Below are 17,870 nucleotides of genomic sequence, written 5' to 3'. Positions count from 1 at the left end.
TGTATTAATGCACAATCACAGTGCTGTGTATATAATACCAACTAGCATAACACGTTCACATGTGTATAGTTGTATCAACACGTTAATACAAAAGTGTTGCCCCATTATTGGTGTCTTGTTTTGATTGGTTTGAGACTTTTTTTATAAAGAGTAAATGAAATTAAGGTAACTGACGCTGTTTACCAACTCATATATGATGTCAATTAATTAACAGATTTCACAACATAGGGAGACAAATAGGTTACAACATTTCAGTAACCACAAGTAAGTACATGTGAACATCGGAGTCAGCTAGAGGAGATGTATAGGATTAGAGTCAAGGCTGGATGTATATTAGGGGACATGACCACCTGTTAACACTGCAGTAGTTGATATCTAATCTGCTCCTTTTGACATGTTACACATTTCACTTTAAATAAAGGAAAACCGTTTCACAGTCGGCACACACTCCCCGGCTTAATGCATGAAACATCGGAATAAGCTGGTGCAACATTTTGTTGGCAGCCCTAAATCAGAGGTGGAAATTCCACATTCCTTTTGCAGATGCCACTCTTTACATAAGACCACCCCTCTTGTACATATTTATTATTGACTGTTTATCATTATAAGTATTTAATTCATCGAATGACCACTGGCTGTATGTGTGTATTTAGAACTTTTTTCGCACCATACGTAGCCAACCGTGCTAATCGGAGATGCCGCTGTGAGCGAGCACCGGGTAAAGCGGTTCTGTGCTCTTAGTTGTGTGGCTCTTTCTCTGTCCCAGTCGTGCGGACCTGCCCTCACCACGAGTTCCAGTGCAACAACACACTGTGCAAGCCTTTGTCCTGGAAATGCGATGGCGAGGACGACTGTGGTGACAATTCGGATGAGACCCCGGAGATGTGCTGTGAGTGTCTACCCCCACGAATTGAGAGGGCACCAGATGCACGCACGTTTTCAATCGGCGACCTTTGTTGTTCGCGAGTCAACGTGGGAAGTGTTCCCTGGGTCACTCGTACATGCGCGTGGGCAGAGTGCACACCGTCATCATCATTCACATCGTCATCATCATTTACATCGTCATCATAATTCACATCGTCATCATCATTCACATCGTCATCATCATTTATGGCCCACTGGCAATGATATACAAATGTTACATTTCTGTGGCAGGGGCAATCACTCCACAGGAGAATCTCTTCTCACCTCACAACATTGCGATTCGTATTGTATTCTGGAGTGATTAATGTGTTTGAGGCATCCCTTTACATAAGACGTGTAACTGTTGTGATCAGGATTTGAATTTGGCAAATTGCCTGCAGTTGAACAGAGTTGCACCCTTTCACCACAGCGCCATCTAGCTGGTTTAGTGGTGTAAATGTTTGCTATACTGTACCGTATACCATCTTTCATGATGATCTGTAATATTAACTAGGGTTGGTTGCATTCACTAGCGTTAAGATACACGCACGATCTCTGCTGGATAGAATGCGTTCGTGTTTTTCCACATGTATCCAAAATTGGGCATCCTTCATAAAACAGATGTGAAATCAAATGAACTTCAGACATTCGCTCCCAATTCCAAATGTTTTTTTTTAAATGATGTCGGTTCATGTGCATTGCACATGCTCTTTGGCGTGCGCACAGATGGTGTTTTGCCACGCACGTGTATGAGTCTGGGTTATTTGTTTGGTTAATATATGCATGTATTGTTTTTAAATAAACTAGATAAAACTGTTGACACGTTGATGTGAAATGTCTGCTCCAGTGAAGTTCCAGTGTCCACCAGGAAGACAGTTTCGATGCAGGAACAACAGAGTGTGCTTCTGGGCCGGACGGCAATGCGATGGCGTTGACAACTGTGGGGACGGTTCGGATGAAGAGAACTGCGGTAAAGCAAACTGAATAGATAGATCGCTGGCAACACACAAACACACACAAGTGCTATGGAAAAAAATGCATAAGAAAAAACCTAATGCCTCTGATGAGCCCAATTAATCATTCCAACCTGGCATTTAAATTTACCTTAATTTTTCGTCCATCATTGAAAGTTCATATGCAATTGAAGTAATTGAGGAGTTTGTTTTTGTATTGTTTTAAAGAGTATATATATATCACGTATCCTAAATGTTTATAATGTTATTAAATAAATGGAAATATTTATTGTATGAATGGTACACTTTTATCAGGTCTCATTAGCTATTTATATATTTAATAACTTCGTTTTAACTGCTAAATTTTTTTGTATATTAATTGCGTTATCTCATGAGATGGAATGTTGAATTCATAAATGTCATAGCCAGCATCGCACTCTTTCTGAAGTCCCTTTCATAAGTCTCTTTAGCCTCACAAAGAGTATTGTTTCATATTGCCTGCAACAATGTTCGTTACACATTAAACAAGTGGAAATTATTAGTTAAGTAAAACATGAATTATGGGTGACTAGAAATGAAACAAACACAGTACATTTAAGAATCAGATTTCATTACTGGTGGATCCCCTGGATTCAAGGCGAGCATCTTAATGCCCCATAAAGTTATAAATGAGCCAGACATAGACATGTATTTGATCATATCTGCACATTGAATTCATGCTAAATTACATACATTTTAATACATGAAAGTCCATTTGATTTTACAATTGTATTTTCAAAAGCAGCATATGATAATACTGCTTCTGCAAATCCCTGTGTCACCGTGAGTATTATCACCGATCTTAAAATGTTTGGATTGGTGACGACCGTGCACAACTACACGTGTAATAATCATTGTGGGCAGTAGAGGGCAGTGAAGCAAAAGCCCCAATCTTGCTCTGCGCTCCACCCACCTTGAAACCCACACTGAGCAGCAATTCGAAGTACGATGAATTATCTCATGGCGTGCAAGTCACGGAGAGGCCCTCGTCTAGCGGTGGATTCACAACGGGGCTGCGCATGTTACATGAGCATCGGTTTGGTGCATTTGGGCCACCGCGCTAATATTGTTCTTTGGCTTGCAGAGAAGCCGAGCCCAAAGCCACGCATTTGCAACAGCAGTGAGTTTAAGTGCGGCGGCACAGAGAGGAAGTGCATCAGCACTCAGCTCGTGTGCAACCGTTTTGACGACTGTGGCGATGGTGGCTCCGATGAGGTGGCCTGTGGAGGAGGTGAGTCGTCGCGTAAAGCTTTTGAGCCGCCACCTTTTGTCGTCGGGTGTTTGTACGCCACTCCGTCGCGTGCCAGTATGTTGCATCTCACTCCTGCAAGTGTGTTCCATCCCATTAGCTGAAGCTTTCAAGCTTTGAAACATTACAGTTTTCATCCCTACTACTACTGAGCCTTATCATTTTCACATCTAGCTCCCTGAATTCAAGCATGAAATGTTATAATAACTAGTCAGCTCTGTAATGAGTTTTGTTATGGGTTTTTTTTACCTACGGTGAGAAAATAACTTCATAAAATTGCAATGGAAGTGATAAAAGATGGATTTTTTATTCATGATTTGTCAAATGTTTAGTTTTTGTTGCATATTATTAATTCACTTTGTTTATTGAATGCTAAACATTAATAGCAACAACATTATTGTGGATGGGTAGTTTCAAAAGACTGTGTAATGCTGCTCTCATGTGGAAAAACGGAGACAACCGTTCCGACAAATGTAGGGGCACTCCACGCACGTGATAGCCCACTGTTTGAACAATTATTTTACACCCTTACAAAATAAACAATATAAATAACGCTGTGGCCTTATCAGTACCGTGATATGGCATTTGCAGAATCGTTATCAGAGTTGAGAACTAATCTTTGTTCACAAGCAGCCACCCCTACATACCTAACTATGCAAACTTTCAGCTGAACATCTCAAAAGTCTTTGTAATAAATAAATTAAGTGTATCACATGGAAAGTCCCACTTTATGTTCAATTGTAATTTTATCACCAACATCTGCCAAGGCTGTGCAATAATGAGTTTGTAAAAAAATAGGACAATTTTTGCAATTTTTTGACATTCAGAAAAAAATGTTACCCTTCAAACTGCGTTTCATTTGAGTTATTGGCAATATCATGTGCTCGCATGGGGTGAATTTGGAAGATGTGCATGTAGAATGGCGAGTCACAGCATCCCCCATTGGTACAGCTCTTTCACATTAATTTAATTTGAGTATTATAGTGCTAAAACTTGATTTGAAGCTTTCGTGACTGCAGGAATTTCGCTTTGGTTCTTTCGGTAAAGTCACGTAGAATGAAAATAAATTCGATAATAGAATACGACGTTTCGATTGCAACACAAGCAGTCGTCATCAGGTAGAACTAAATTTGAGAGAGAGACAAAACACAGACACGGAGACACACAGACAGACACACAAGCAGAGAGAGACGACACAGACACACAGAGAGAGACACACAACATAGACACACATAGACGCAATGCCTCTGTGTCGTGGCCTTAAATAGAGAGAGGGGTGGGGCAGACAGAGAGGTGGATTTCCACACAGCTCTCTCATTGACATGCTAATTTCTCTGCTCCAGCAGACCCACCTCTCTCTCTCTGCCCCCCCTCTCTCTCTATTTAAGGCCACGACACAGAGGCATTGGGTCTCTGTGTGTCTATGTTGTGTGTTTCTCTCTCTGTGTCTCTGTGTTGCTGCTGAAGCGTAATGATGTACTGGAGATTAACTTTGCCATGAGGTTCATTTCAATAATAATGAAAATAATAAACTTTGTTTTCTGTATTGCGCAATTTTCACAAGGCTTCAAATGCTTTACATTGAGCATGACATGATTTAAAAAGGGTAACAGACAAAAGTTTAACATTCACCAGCATGTGACATTGCATGTGTTTTGTGGGAAGGATATTGGCACAAATCATCTGTTTTTAGAGGATGTTGCTCTTAACCTCTGTACCTTTCAGTTGTTTATGACACTTGGGGTTCATAACTCGTTGTTTTCTTTTTATATATCTGGGTAGTGGTGATTTGTATTGCCTTGTTGGGATCCATTGGTCATGTTAACCTAAGGAGCAATCGGCCATGTGGGATGAAGAAAACAATTCAAAACATTTGTCAATAACATTGTGGCCTTACAACTAAACATCTGAAATAGGCTACATTTTGGGTAATGGCCCTTCTTCATAGCACATGCAGAAGGGCACAACTATTTCTAGATTTGAAGTTTTCGTGACTGCATGGATTCATACTCTTTGGTTGTTTCGGTAAAGTCACGTGTAAAAAAAATTAAATCTTTTTTTTACCTACTATTGTCTATATATGTTCCCTTTTAAGGCCACAGTGTGGAAATGTTGTTATCTGTGCTTGTGCACCACTGCCAATGCAGTATCATGAAATAATGTATTTATATTATATTGGAACACCTTCAGATTGGATATCTGCACTGCAAAGGACAATTGCAATAACACCGTTCTGCGAATATTTATTTAACCGACGTAAAATTTTTCAAGTTGTCCTGGTACAATATTTGACTGCAGTAATGGAAAGCATATCCTTTAGAACAGCAGTTGTTCAGATGTATAACCAGTACAGGGTTATGGTATGTGACCAATGGTAATAGAGAATGAAAGTGTAATTTGCTTTCAAGTAATTCCCTGCTATGTTTACAAATAAAAACAAGTTTTACTCCAGCAATGCTCTTTTTTATTTTGTAACAGTGGGTCTTGGAACCTGGCTTAGCATATGTTAACCAATTTAACATTGCAGAATAAATACATTCCTCACTTGTGTTGGCAATAATTTAAAAGCTTACCTTTTTTTTGCGAAGTTTTTTCCACCCTCTATTTTGTAAAAGTACAGTGTATATGTGCTTATCGTGGCAGTATGTTTTATTGTTTTAACTGCAGGCAGTCGAGCATTGACGTGACTGTGTATGTGTGTTGCTGGCTCGTGGCGTGCGTGCCGTGTTAGACCAATTTGTCAACGAGTGCCATCGTCCGTTGAACCCGTGCGGCGATGATGCGATCTGTCATGACACCTTACGAGGATACTACTGCGAGTGTAAACCTGGCTTCCAGCGCAAGGCCACCACCTCCATATGTGAAGGTACGAAGCCCGAGTCTCGAGACACATTTTTAAGAGGGTCCCGCTTTGGGATGATTGACCAATCGCTTGTTTAATGAGTGTTTGACGTACGCGAGGAAGACAGTACCCAGAGATAACCTGCACATGTGAACAGACGGCTCGGTATTATCATCTCCTGGCCACCTTGTAGCCCCATGACCTACTGTAAATCGGCACTCGCTGGTGACCACCCATACAAGCACTAACCAGTCCCGCTTATCTTCCAAATTCTGATGAGATCGGGCATATTTATGGTGATTTGGGCAATGATTGCTGCATCCCGTAAACATTGCATACTCGACATATCTGGCCAAACGATGATATAATTGTCACTCAAGAATGGCAAGATTGTAAATTCGATCCCCACCGGGGGCAGACGCTACCCATCATTCATGTGGTGTGCATGAAATGAGCTCTGCTTGTTAGAGTAAGACTGGTGCCTGTCACAGGAATGTGACACTTCCACTCTGAGGTCAGGACTGTCATCTGACACGAATGCTACTCCTCGCTCGTGTGAGCATTGAGTCACTTATGTACATGTATGTTTGGATGTAAATGCCATTTTATGTCTTTACTCCAGCATGTCCATTAATGCAGTAATCCTTTAGTGTTATCCTGTCGTCATAGGAATAATAATAAAAAACTTGCCAGGTCATGCTGACCAATCCTCATTTTTGGATTAGCAGTTTGTATTATAAGCTGCGAAGGGAACATTAATGGCACCGCATTACACAAATTACATTGGAACTTAATGGAAAATGTCCTATCATTCATCAAGTCGCTTTGGATTGACATAATGTTGAAACATAAACAACACACAATTTGGTTAATTTTCCAGGAACATCCATTGCACAACATCAGAGATAATTCAAGTAAAGTTGAACGCATAACACAATGTATGCATCTATACACGTTAACCTTTGCATGACTTGCATGCACTGTGTACTGCATCAAATGGCAACATCTCTAATTGCAACGAAACCCCCTGCTTGCCGTGTCTGCTGTCAACACAGATGTGAATGAGTGCGCGCAGTTTGGAGTGTGCACACAGCTCTGCAACAACACGAAAGGCTCCTACAAGTGTAACTGTTCCAAGAACTACATCAAGGGGCTCCATCACAGCTGCAAGGCAGAAGGTTTGTGGGGCATGCTTAACCCATCATTTAATATGAAAGCATTAAAGTGATTGATGTTGGAATTAAGCTGAAGGGATCATTAATCTCATCCTGCCCAAATATTTGAGGCATGATTTGAATTATATGTTGTGCTCTATAACAATATTAGACATCCATATGAAGTGCTTGCTTGACAGAACAAGTGAGTTTACACTGCTGTCATTGTGATTGCATGAATATGTACTTTAGCTCCATATAAATGTATTTTATACTTGTGGTATCTGGTACATATATCTCATAACCTCTGTGTCCATCCACCATAACTTTGAGTTGTCTCATCCCTCCAAAATTGCATGTTTGGATGCCGCTAAACGCTTCCCAAAATAATAATATCGTTAATTATTCCAGAAAATAATGGCTGGGGCTCAAGAATCTTTTTTTTCAGAAGTGTCCTGAATATGTATGTGTGGAAAGTTGGTGTGTAGTGTTGTGCACTTTGGAGTAAACAGAAATGCATGGGGAAAATGCTCACGCATACGAGGGGCAAATAATCCAACGCACTGGATTCCAGGCGTCCGTCATTTCACCCGGCTCGTATCAGTGTGTGTGTGTTCCTACAAAATGCAATGTGAGTGCTGGTAAGAGAGAGCCATTGTGAACCTATGTCATCGCCAAATTCAGTGAATTATCTACAGTTGAATACTGTAGGAGTACTGTCATTTTCTGAGCTGGGCACCACTAAACGTACGCGTAACTGCGATGAGTTTTGATTATGTTAATGACCGGTATAATTTTCTGGAAATGCCGTACGAGTACGGCGCATTAACAGCACTCCACTCGCGCCGTTTCCACCTCCACGGAATTCAGGCTCGGAGCAGATGGTGTTGTACATCGCCGACAACAACGAGATCCGCAGCCTGGCGCCAAACAACCCCAACATGGCATACGAGCAGGCCTACCAGGGAGACGCGACCGTCCGCATTGACGCCATGGACGCCCACGTCAAGTCCAATCGCATCTTCTGGACCAACTGGCACATGGGCCGCATCTCAATGCTTGAGTTGTACCCAGCCGGGGAGCACAGGCACCGCCGTCAGGCGTCCGGGACCGTTGTCGACCTAGACGTGAGTGCCCAGAATCCCGTTTCTGTATGTACGTATTATGTATGTATGTTGTTGATCTTCTTTCGCAGCATCCATAGCAAAACCGTGCTAATCGGAGGTGCACGGGAAGGAAAACAAACCAAACAGAAAGCGCAGTTGTAAAGAATCTCGATTCGCAACTGCGTAGCTCCCAGTGGGTTCCAAATATCGGAACGAAGAGCAGCTGCAGAGGTGCATCTGAAAAGCATGCGATGCAGTGACCATCTTTACTCTGGCTAGCCAAAAGTATATAGTCAAGGGATATGGGATGCGTCCGTGGTGTAATGGTTAGCGAAGCAGACTTACAATCCAAAGGTTGACGGTTTGATTTGATTACCCGGGCACCAGCACTCGAAACAATGGGCTCGCTTCTTAAAATCCCTCACTGCCTTCGTCCACCCAGCGGTACAAATGGGTTCACCGCTGTTTGCCGATCAGCAGGTTGCACATGGTGCGGGGTAAAGTGCGGGCAGTCTCACCCATTCCAAGATTTCTGGTGAGCGTGGAAGAGTAGGTCAAAATTCACCCTGGAGAAGCCCTCTAGTCTTCTTCTTGGTTCTTTCGGTAAAGTCACGTAGAAAGGAAATAATAAAATAATAAAAATAAAACATTATAAAATAATTCTCACCAGGTCTGTCGGGGAGACAGTGTCTGAATGAAACACCACCACGCTTGGAGCGTATATTTAAGCTGGGTTGGAAGGGGGGAAAGGGCGCCTTGACAAAATAATTTGCATATCAAGAGGAATTTTGCACATGCTAAATAATTGTATTATGTTTTATTATTTTATTATTTCCCTTCTACGTGACTTTACCGAAAGAACGAAGAAGATGAATCCCTGCAGTCACGAAAGCTTTAAATCGAAAAGCCCTCTAGTGCTTCCCCCAATAGAGGCCCCTCTGCCAGGAGTGGCATGAACAAGGTATTTGAGGACTGTACCTCGAGGAATGTGCGTGTACGAGGGCCCGTGTTTCAGTGGGGTAAGTCTCTTGACATTTGTCGTTTGACTGTGTGGATTTGTTTTTGAAAAACTCCATACTCGAATCCGACAGTGACGGTGGGTATTTTATTCCAGGGCAGGTCAAATTTATTACGTGAGTTTTGCAAGTCTAGTTATACCATTGGCAGAATGGTGGAGAAATGTGAGCTTTAAAATATAACCTATTGTGTAAGCAACAAAAATCTGAGAGTAATGCAAGTCCGATTTTACATGCTTGCATTTATTATTCTAAGCACCTGACGTTAAAAGCAATAACCCCCCCGAATTAAAAAAACAACATTGGCACAACAAACACGCAGACGCACGTTTGCGCGATAGACATTTGGGACACGCGTGCACAATGTTTTTTTTTGGCACCCAGATCTCGGGCCTAAAGATGCCACGCGGAGTGGCCGTGGATTGGGTGGCCGACAACCTGTACTGGACCGACTCTGGCCGCGACGTCATCGAGGTGGCGCAGCTTCGCGGCCGCTATCGCAAGACGCTCGTCTCTGGCATGATCGACGAGCCGCACGCCATCGTGCTGGACCCCATCCGCGGGTGAGAGCACGGGGCACGAGTGCCCAATTCCCGCGGCCGTTTGCGTCTTATCGAATCGACGGGACCGTCGGTGCGTTCTCGCCGCTCTCGTAGGCATCCGTGCGTTTCACGGATGAGTGTCGTCTGCGCGCAGAGGGGGGGCGTTGTTCCTTGGTGGTTTCACCCAAGCGTGTAAATATGCGGGTACTTTTTCAAATGTTATGATAATTTGTACCATGATGGCCAACTCTTTCGTGAATAACCTGCATGGGATCTTTAACGCCCACTGTGAAGTGGACACTGGTTAATAAATATTAACCTGAAGATGTTTTCCGCAACCGGACACTGGAACCCACGCAATGTATTTTGCTTTTTACACACCTGTGTCCTGGATTTTAAAATGACAAATTAGGCATTTATTTATCTGCCATGGCTTTTAGTGTATTAATATGTTACGTTTATAGTTGGTAGCTTTACGAAGCCCATCACGGTAAAGTAATTGCCAAAATCTAACAGATTCCGTTGCAATAAAATGCTTGTGCATGTGTGCCCTACTAAAGTGTGATGGATTAGTGACAAGCATACCGGTTTATGGTCTCAATGACATAGTTCAATTACAGACCATACATTCTACAAATTGGTTGTTTAAATCTGGGCAGGTACTCCACGAGGTTTAATGATTTCAGCATAAACCCCAGTGCCGAAGTTGGCACTGGAGAAGATAAAGGCGACTTCGTGTGGCGTTGGCCATAACATCCTGTCATATGTTATGCTGGAATTCAAGGTGCTCGCTAACAATATTTGCTGTAACAGTCGACTGTATATAATCAAATAGGTTTATAGGTGTCTTTTCCAAATGGCAACAAAAAAACAACTTGCACATACTGTCGTTGACATCATTTTGTATCACGTGTACCTGGGCATGTGTGTGTGTGGTGTGTTCGCGTGTTACTAATATCACAGCCAGATGTATTGGTCGGACTGGGGCAATAATGCTAAGATTGAGCAGGCATCCATGGATGGCACAAGGCGGCACAACTTTGTGGAGAAGGACCTGCAGTGGCCTACGGGTGAGGAGCAGATGTGCAATCCACAATACTATTACCAGACAGTGGCACAATGTGTGTGAAGATGCGAGTGATCTTCAGCGGCAGGAGGCTGCACTCCATTGCAGTATTATCATACCCCAATTCATATGGTGGAACAATATATTGTGCCCTGTCCCCGTATGTTTTAGACGTCGCTCTTTTTAAGATAAGGCTTAAGTTCCAACCAACCATATGTTTTTGCATTGTCTATAATTCAGCTCTGTGATGTATGGTAAAATCTGACTTGCACGTGATGCGAAACTGCTCCCAGTAGAGCTGAATAAACATCTATGACACTGAGCTGAACTTTATTGAATATTCACAGGAGACAGTTTGTTTTACTAATGTTAGATTGGGCTTTGCGAAACTGCTTTTAAAATGAGTTCCCCACCAGTTTAACAGTCTGCATATTTCTAAATGTTCGTGTATCCAAGTTTTCTTCCTTTGGTTTATAGACAAGGTATATATTCAGGAGAGTCTCATTGTTGTTGCCAAATTCACTTTTAATTATGCCCAACAAAAAAAAAACTTGCACATGTGTTCTCCTGGCTGTGCTTTACTTTTTAGAGAGGGATAATTCAGGGATAATTAAATTGTGTTAAATATTCTCAGTTTCCAACTAATTATATTTCAATTTTTTTAATACATTTTAAAGAAACCTAAAAAAGTTATTTTATTTTTTAAATTGTCCACTTCTTTTTATATATTTAGAATGTATGCATTGAAAATGCAGTGGATTTTTTTTGCTACAAAATGTGGCTCTAAATACATTAATGTTGTTGTTAAGTCAGTTGTGCACTTCTCTGCCCTTGAATGTGGACAGGCTTGGCAATTGACTTCATGAACCAGCGGTTGTACTGGGCTGATGCCAAGCTCTCGGTGATTGGCAGCATACGTCTGGATGGCACTGACCGGGTGGTGGCTGTTGACAGCAAGCAAGGTACGAACCCCTTACCTCCATGGAACTTAACATTCCTTATTCAAACTTGATTTGAAGCTTTAGTGACTGCAGCAATTACTATTTGGTTCTTTCGGTAAAGTCACGTAGAAAGAAAATAAACTCTCTGTTGTATTGCATTATATTTCTACGTTTACTAGGTTTGTTTTCTACCTGATGATGATTGCTTGTGTTGCAATCGAAACATCGTATTTTATTATTTAATTTATTTTCTTTCTACGTGACTTTACCGAAACAACCAAAGAGTAATTCCTTATTCAATCACTGCAAGTTGCCTATCATTTTGCCATCATATTTGTTCAGTGTCTTTAAGCTTATACATTGCAGATTCACGATGGCTCTGCTAATTAAGAAGCAGCCCTGAGTCCACTCTAACCTACGTGTTCCTCTACAGGGTTATTACATCCGTTCAGCATCGAGATTTTTGAGGATTACATATACGGCGTGACGTACGTAAACAACCGCGTGTTCCGCATTCACAAGTTCGGCAGCGGCACGGTGGTCAACATCACCGCAGGAATGAGCCACGCCACTGATATCGTCGTCTTCCACCCGCTCAAGCAGCCGGAAGGTAGGCCTCCATCCCCGACCCGCCCAGCCTCATGCTTTTACTTGTTGATATAAAGAGGATTCAATGCATTGCCGCAAGGTGCTGCGGCTAAGAGGAGAATCGTCATCATCGTCGTAAATCTTTAGCTCCTGGAGACCGCATCAACAAAATTGCAGGCGGCGAATCGCTCGCAGATGATAACAAAAGTATTTGCTAATGTTCGTGTAGCTTGTTATATCGGTAGGCTCAAAGTTGGGGTCAGATGGATAACATTGACACATGCAACCAAGCACATTAGGCTTTGAGGTCCTGCCGCTAAGATAGACTGCATTTACAACTGAGGCCCTCTTGGCAATTTACAACACTTTAGCGAAACATGAGTGCTATTCATGACTAAATATGTTTTGAGGAACTTCGAGAGATGATAAACTATTGTAGTTATCACTTATTAGTTTTATTTCTTTTTGTCTCTATAACGTTTTAATTTAAATTATTAATCGTTTGTGAATTTATTATATGCTTGGATATTAAACGAAGCAAGGTTGGACAGTTTTGTTGTAAGGCTATGCAATTGTGCAGTCTAAAAATGTATTGTTGTTTAACTGCAGTTTTATCAGTAGGGGGCAGAATGACAACATTTATGAACGAGGCTTAGCAACACCGTACAGTATATAAGAATAGGTTTTTCCCTTTTTTCTGGCAATAAAACTTAAACCTTTTTTAGTGTATTCCATTTCACATATAGCCTTGTATTGTTAGATACAAATGAAGTGGTATTCGTGTGTGAATGGTTTTAGTTCATGTATTAGATTACTTTGTTGATAAACCTATTTTTTCTCTCTTTGCACATAACCACTTTTCACCAACCACACTAATATATGACTCCGTCCGTTGATGCAGTTTGATTCGAATGTCACAACAACACCCTTTCAGCAGTCGATAATGTATGGCCTTCAGCCATTATGTAATACCAGCACACAGTGGTTGTCTGTCACCAGGAGTGCCAATATGTTGTTAATCGTGTCCCAAACTGCAGAGGACAAGTGACTTGGAATTTTATCTAAAGGACAGCGAACTCAGCAATGTGCCCCTGCTGCACATTGCTGTTCAGTTTGTTTTATGAACCGGCACAATTTTAAAACTTAGAAAGGCATTGAATAGTTCACTTCTGAGTCAACTCTTCTGCCATGTCGGGTTTTTCTCTCTTCAGAATAAGCTGCACATGGGCCAAATTTCTGCTTGTAGACGACTATAATTTCTGTCAATTGACTCTCTTCTAGTTTAACACGTAGGCTTTCACGACCAATGTTATTCATAATCAAACCCAAAAACGTTGATTATGAATGACTCTCTTCTACCACGCTGCCGTTGCATTCACAATGAATCACTACATCCGAGGCTGACATTGGAAGACCATGAGAGGTCATTGGATATCAACGTTTAACTTGCTTATTACTCTAGACCAGTTCACAGTAGTAGTGTTTGTTTAATCACACATGAGGGCAGCCAGCCCTACAAACAGATACAATTCACCCAAAAGTCACCTTCATTTTAAAGAGAGGCGCAGTAGGGAGATGGTGATGTTACATTGCCTTCTGAAGAGCACCACGTCCATTTGTTCTGCTGTGATCAGCTTATATACTTTTGTTGGAATTTCACATTTTCATACACACTCTTTTTTACATTGCTGAGTAGACGGTGAATAGTTGTTAATGCAGACTAAGTGCTCCATGCCTTGTTTGTACATCACTTTTTTTTTTTGCTGAGGTTATCTGTTGTGTTATATAAAGGAAAGTGGTAATGAGCTGCCCTTGACTCTGGCAGAGCTAGATGGTCGACTAAACACTTAATAACCAATTACATGACAATAACAAAATACATTTACCCACAGTTAATTTCTAAACTCACTGGCGCTTCATAAACACTCGTGTCTTCTGAATAAACACAGATAATTACCGCAGATGAAGCCATTCTCCTGTAGGGGTTTTTTTTCAAGCCGGGTGGCACGTTAGGACCACTGGACTCACATTTGGAAGGTTACAAGTTCAAATCCCAGTTGCCCTATGACCTCATCTGAGGGCCATTTAGACGAAGTTCACTTCATGGAAAGCAAGCAGTGGCTTTCCTGTGCAGAGATCAGCCCTTGCCATGGGAATGTGGAGTGGCCAGCACTGGCTGTAGGTGGTAAATAACAATGAGTTCCACCCCTATTGTTTGTTTGGACAGCGGGCAGCAACATGCCCAGCGATTGTGTTTGGCATTGACGGTGTGTGTGTGCGCACGCACGCGCGTGTGTGTGTTTTTCCAGTGATAAATCCGTGTGAGCAGAGGAAGTGTGAGTGGCTGTGTCTGCTCAACCCCAACGGGGCGACCTGCAGCTGCCCCAATGGCTGGGCACTTGTGAACGGCACATGCCTGGAAGTACCAACACCCACAAGTCAGCCAGACGGTAAATCGCAATCCCTCATCCTTCGGAGAATCCTTGTGAACAGCAGTCGGTTTAAATCTTGAACGTGAGCTTGGCTCCTTGCCCGAACGTAGTGTCATAGCCAGGGCAAGAGTAAAATCCAAATCGCCCTTTTAAGATGTGGAAAAATCCGCAGTGAATGAATGCCCCCACAACTGTGATGCTCCCTGTAAAGTCTGCATTGGCATGAAGAGACAATTGAACATTTAATTGTGAAGTATACATGTTTCGTATCTAAGTGTAGGGCAGAGGTCGCAACCGGGTACCCAATACCCGTACCCTACCTGATACCCGACTACCCGTACCCAGCCGGGTACGGGTACGGGTACCCGTTTGCAACCCTGGTGCGGCCGGGTACGGGTACAGGTAAGGAATCAAAACCCGTTTGCGACCTCTGGTGTAGGGTGTTTATCTCTTGATACGTGCTAGGGCCCGAAACCTTTATTCAACCACAATTGCAAACATCACCCTTCACCTAACCATACCCACTGATCTCACGCCTCAATGAATTCTCCTTTTACAAAGAAATGTCATACTTATGATGTGCTTGGCTTCTTTTGCCTGTAAATATTATAAGGCAATGATACTTATTTTTGGGGTAATAGAGCATTCGTATAAATACATATGAATGTATGTATATGAAAAATTGTGAAATTAAATTATATTTGCGATGGGTTTGGTTAAAATACTTACATTGTGGAAGTTGATAAGACCTCACAAGGATGGTAGATGTTTTGCATTAATTATCTCCTAAAGCCATGACCATTCGCGTTGCATTAGTGTGGCTGTGTGTGTGCGCGTGTGCTCAAATTGTGAGAAATTCAATTAGTGTACCGCAGTGCTTTTAGGAGAACACATTCATATGCACAACATCTCACAGTGATCTACTATTAGGCCTCTCGGAGCATTGTATGGATTTTTTTTTGTTTAGAGGAATATTGACGTGCTGAAACTTGGGTCAATGTCTGCAATTTCTTAATGGGACAATAAAGCAGGAGATTGCATCTTACACTGGAAGCCATATATATATTTGTTATCAGCAGAAATTCCTTTAATTATAATTTTTTTTGCTTCTGTGCAGAGATAATGGTAAGAGAGGGGACCTTCTGTTGCCTAATAAAATCGCTTACACAGTACACGCGTCTTGTCACAGAAATTAACAGCGTCTGCAACTGCTTCTGTGGATGTAAATGGATACATTTAATTAACAACTAACTTAAATTTTAATTTAAACATTGGGTGTTTGTGTTTTTTTTATATACACAACAGGATCCACCCCAGGGCCATGCACCCTGCCATGTCTCAATGGGGGCAGCTGCTTCTTGAACGAGCGTGGGCTCGCCAAGTGCAAGTGTCAACCGCGCTTCTCTGGCGAACGCTGCGAGCTTGACCAGTGCAAGGAGTACTGCCAGAATGGGGGCACCTGCATGGCGTCTCCATCGGGTACGTTCATTACCCCGGTGTATGTCGGGTGGTTTGGGGGGAGGGGGATACGCTCCTGAGAGGCGCGGCGACAACGACCGAAACGACGTCAATCAAAGCGATTTACAGGGGTAGGTGGGTGGGGGCAAAGGCCGAGAGGCGATGCCGTCAACGACGTGGGTGTGGGGTCAAGGCGACGCAAATCGGGTAACGGTGTTAATGGAGCGACGACGTGTTTGTAAAACGACGTGAAAGGGGAACGCGTAAATCGGGGTGTCACTGTTCCTGTGTGGGAGCACGTGCACTCACGAGAAAATGTCTTGCCAGCACAGAGTGCCAGTCAGTGCATTGTGCTAACAATCCATAATAACTGTGGTTCGTAACCCTTTTCTGTCCCTCAATGTACTTCCACGTATCTTTGCACACTTTTCAGTTTTTACGCGACGTTTCGTCAATGGGCATGTTTCTAAACCATATATCCACAGCAGGTAGTGCACACTGATTAAACACGTTATTCTCTAGGCACAATGGCATAGCTATGTTTCATTATCAAGTTCAGCTTTTCAGAAGCACTCCCACCTGCTCTCTTTCCTACATATATTTATAATCCATTGCACATATTCAATAGCTGTGCCAAGTACACAGACACTTCTGTGTATTCCAGCTGTATTCCTCTGACAATATATCTCCAATTGTTTAACGAACCTGTTGTACCTGACCTTTTGTTTAGCTTGCCATTTATCATGAGCCCATCTTTTGCAGCCATCTCTTTATTAAAACGCTGACGTTTCCCGCAGTCCGTGCCCGTTGCACATTGACGTTTGAAACCTCAAACGTAAAACAACATTACAACGTCGCTCTCTCTCTCTCTCCAGTGCCTTAACTTTATAACCTCAAGAGAATGTGATGGGGAGACCCTTTGCCTACACGTGTGTACTCATTCCTCCATCTGCCACCAGGAATGCCCACCTGCCGTTGCCCCAACCGCTTCACGGGGGCACAGTGCGAGCGCAAGGTTTGCGACGGGTACTGCCTCAACGGCGGCGCCTGCAGTGTCAACGCTGGGAACCAGCCCGTCTGCCGCTGCACCGATGCCTACAAGGGAGACAGATGCCAGAGCAGTGAGTCGGGCACTGTTCTGTAATTGCACCCGGCCAAAGACTTTGCTTGCCATCGTTCTATTTTGCTTGCCTAATTAGCCGTGCGAGCAGCATTTGATTGTGGGTTGTTGTGACTGTTACTGTTTTTTCTGCTGGCCCAGGTGTGATCGCACGTGCGCGCGTGTGTGTAAATGGAGTGCTTTGGAGGTTAGGATTCGGTGGTGGGTTGAGCCGTGTGACTTCAGCGGTATGCAGGGGAAATGGGCTCACCTAATAGACCTCATGCAATTTATCGGCGTCACATTGCTTATGATATAATGCCCTCTCTGATGTGGCACGCACTTCGTAAATCCCGCACACCAGATGTCATAAAAATCTGAATAAAATGTCGAACATTTGGAATTCACGCCATTCTAAGAGCAGAAGGCAATGTTTTCCAGAGTAGGGGAGGAAATCACGCCATGTGGTTTTACACAATTAA

The 17,870-nt window shown here is 42.7% G+C and overlaps 1 protein-coding gene across 8 annotated transcripts in view; it reads left to right on the top strand.

Annotated features, from left to right (window-relative positions):
• LOC144934588 (prolow-density lipoprotein receptor-related protein 1-like) overlaps nt 1-17,870 on the top strand; it is a 308,957-nt gene that overhangs the window by 280,703 nt on the left and 10,384 nt on the right. For all 8 annotated transcript variants that reach the window (XM_078860553.1, XM_078860550.1, XM_078860552.1 and 5 more), the window contains 13 exons: nt 767-889; nt 1,751-1,873; nt 2,980-3,126; nt 5,876-6,010; nt 7,042-7,164; nt 8,011-8,267; nt 9,647-9,825; nt 10,768-10,874; nt 11,716-11,832; nt 12,245-12,421; nt 14,709-14,849; nt 16,137-16,310; nt 17,249-17,410. In XM_078860553.1, the coding sequence (XP_078716679.1) occupies nt 767-889; nt 1,751-1,873; nt 2,980-3,126; nt 5,876-6,010; nt 7,042-7,164; nt 8,011-8,267; nt 9,647-9,825; nt 10,768-10,874; nt 11,716-11,832; nt 12,245-12,421; nt 14,709-14,849; nt 16,137-16,310; nt 17,249-17,410 (1,965 nt within the window). The remainder of the gene's footprint in view (nt 1-766; nt 890-1,750; nt 1,874-2,979; nt 3,127-5,875; nt 6,011-7,041; nt 7,165-8,010; nt 8,268-9,646; nt 9,826-10,767; nt 10,875-11,715; nt 11,833-12,244; nt 12,422-14,708; nt 14,850-16,136; nt 16,311-17,248; nt 17,411-17,870) is intronic.

The sequence above is a fragment of the Lampetra fluviatilis genome, chromosome 10, assembly GCF_964198595.1.
Source record: "Lampetra fluviatilis chromosome 10, kcLamFluv1.1, whole genome shotgun sequence".
Taxonomy (NCBI): Eukaryota; Metazoa; Chordata; class Hyperoartia; order Petromyzontiformes; family Petromyzontidae; genus Lampetra; species Lampetra fluviatilis.
Note: the sequence above shows the minus strand (reverse complement) of the source record. Positions and strands in the feature narration are given on the sequence as shown.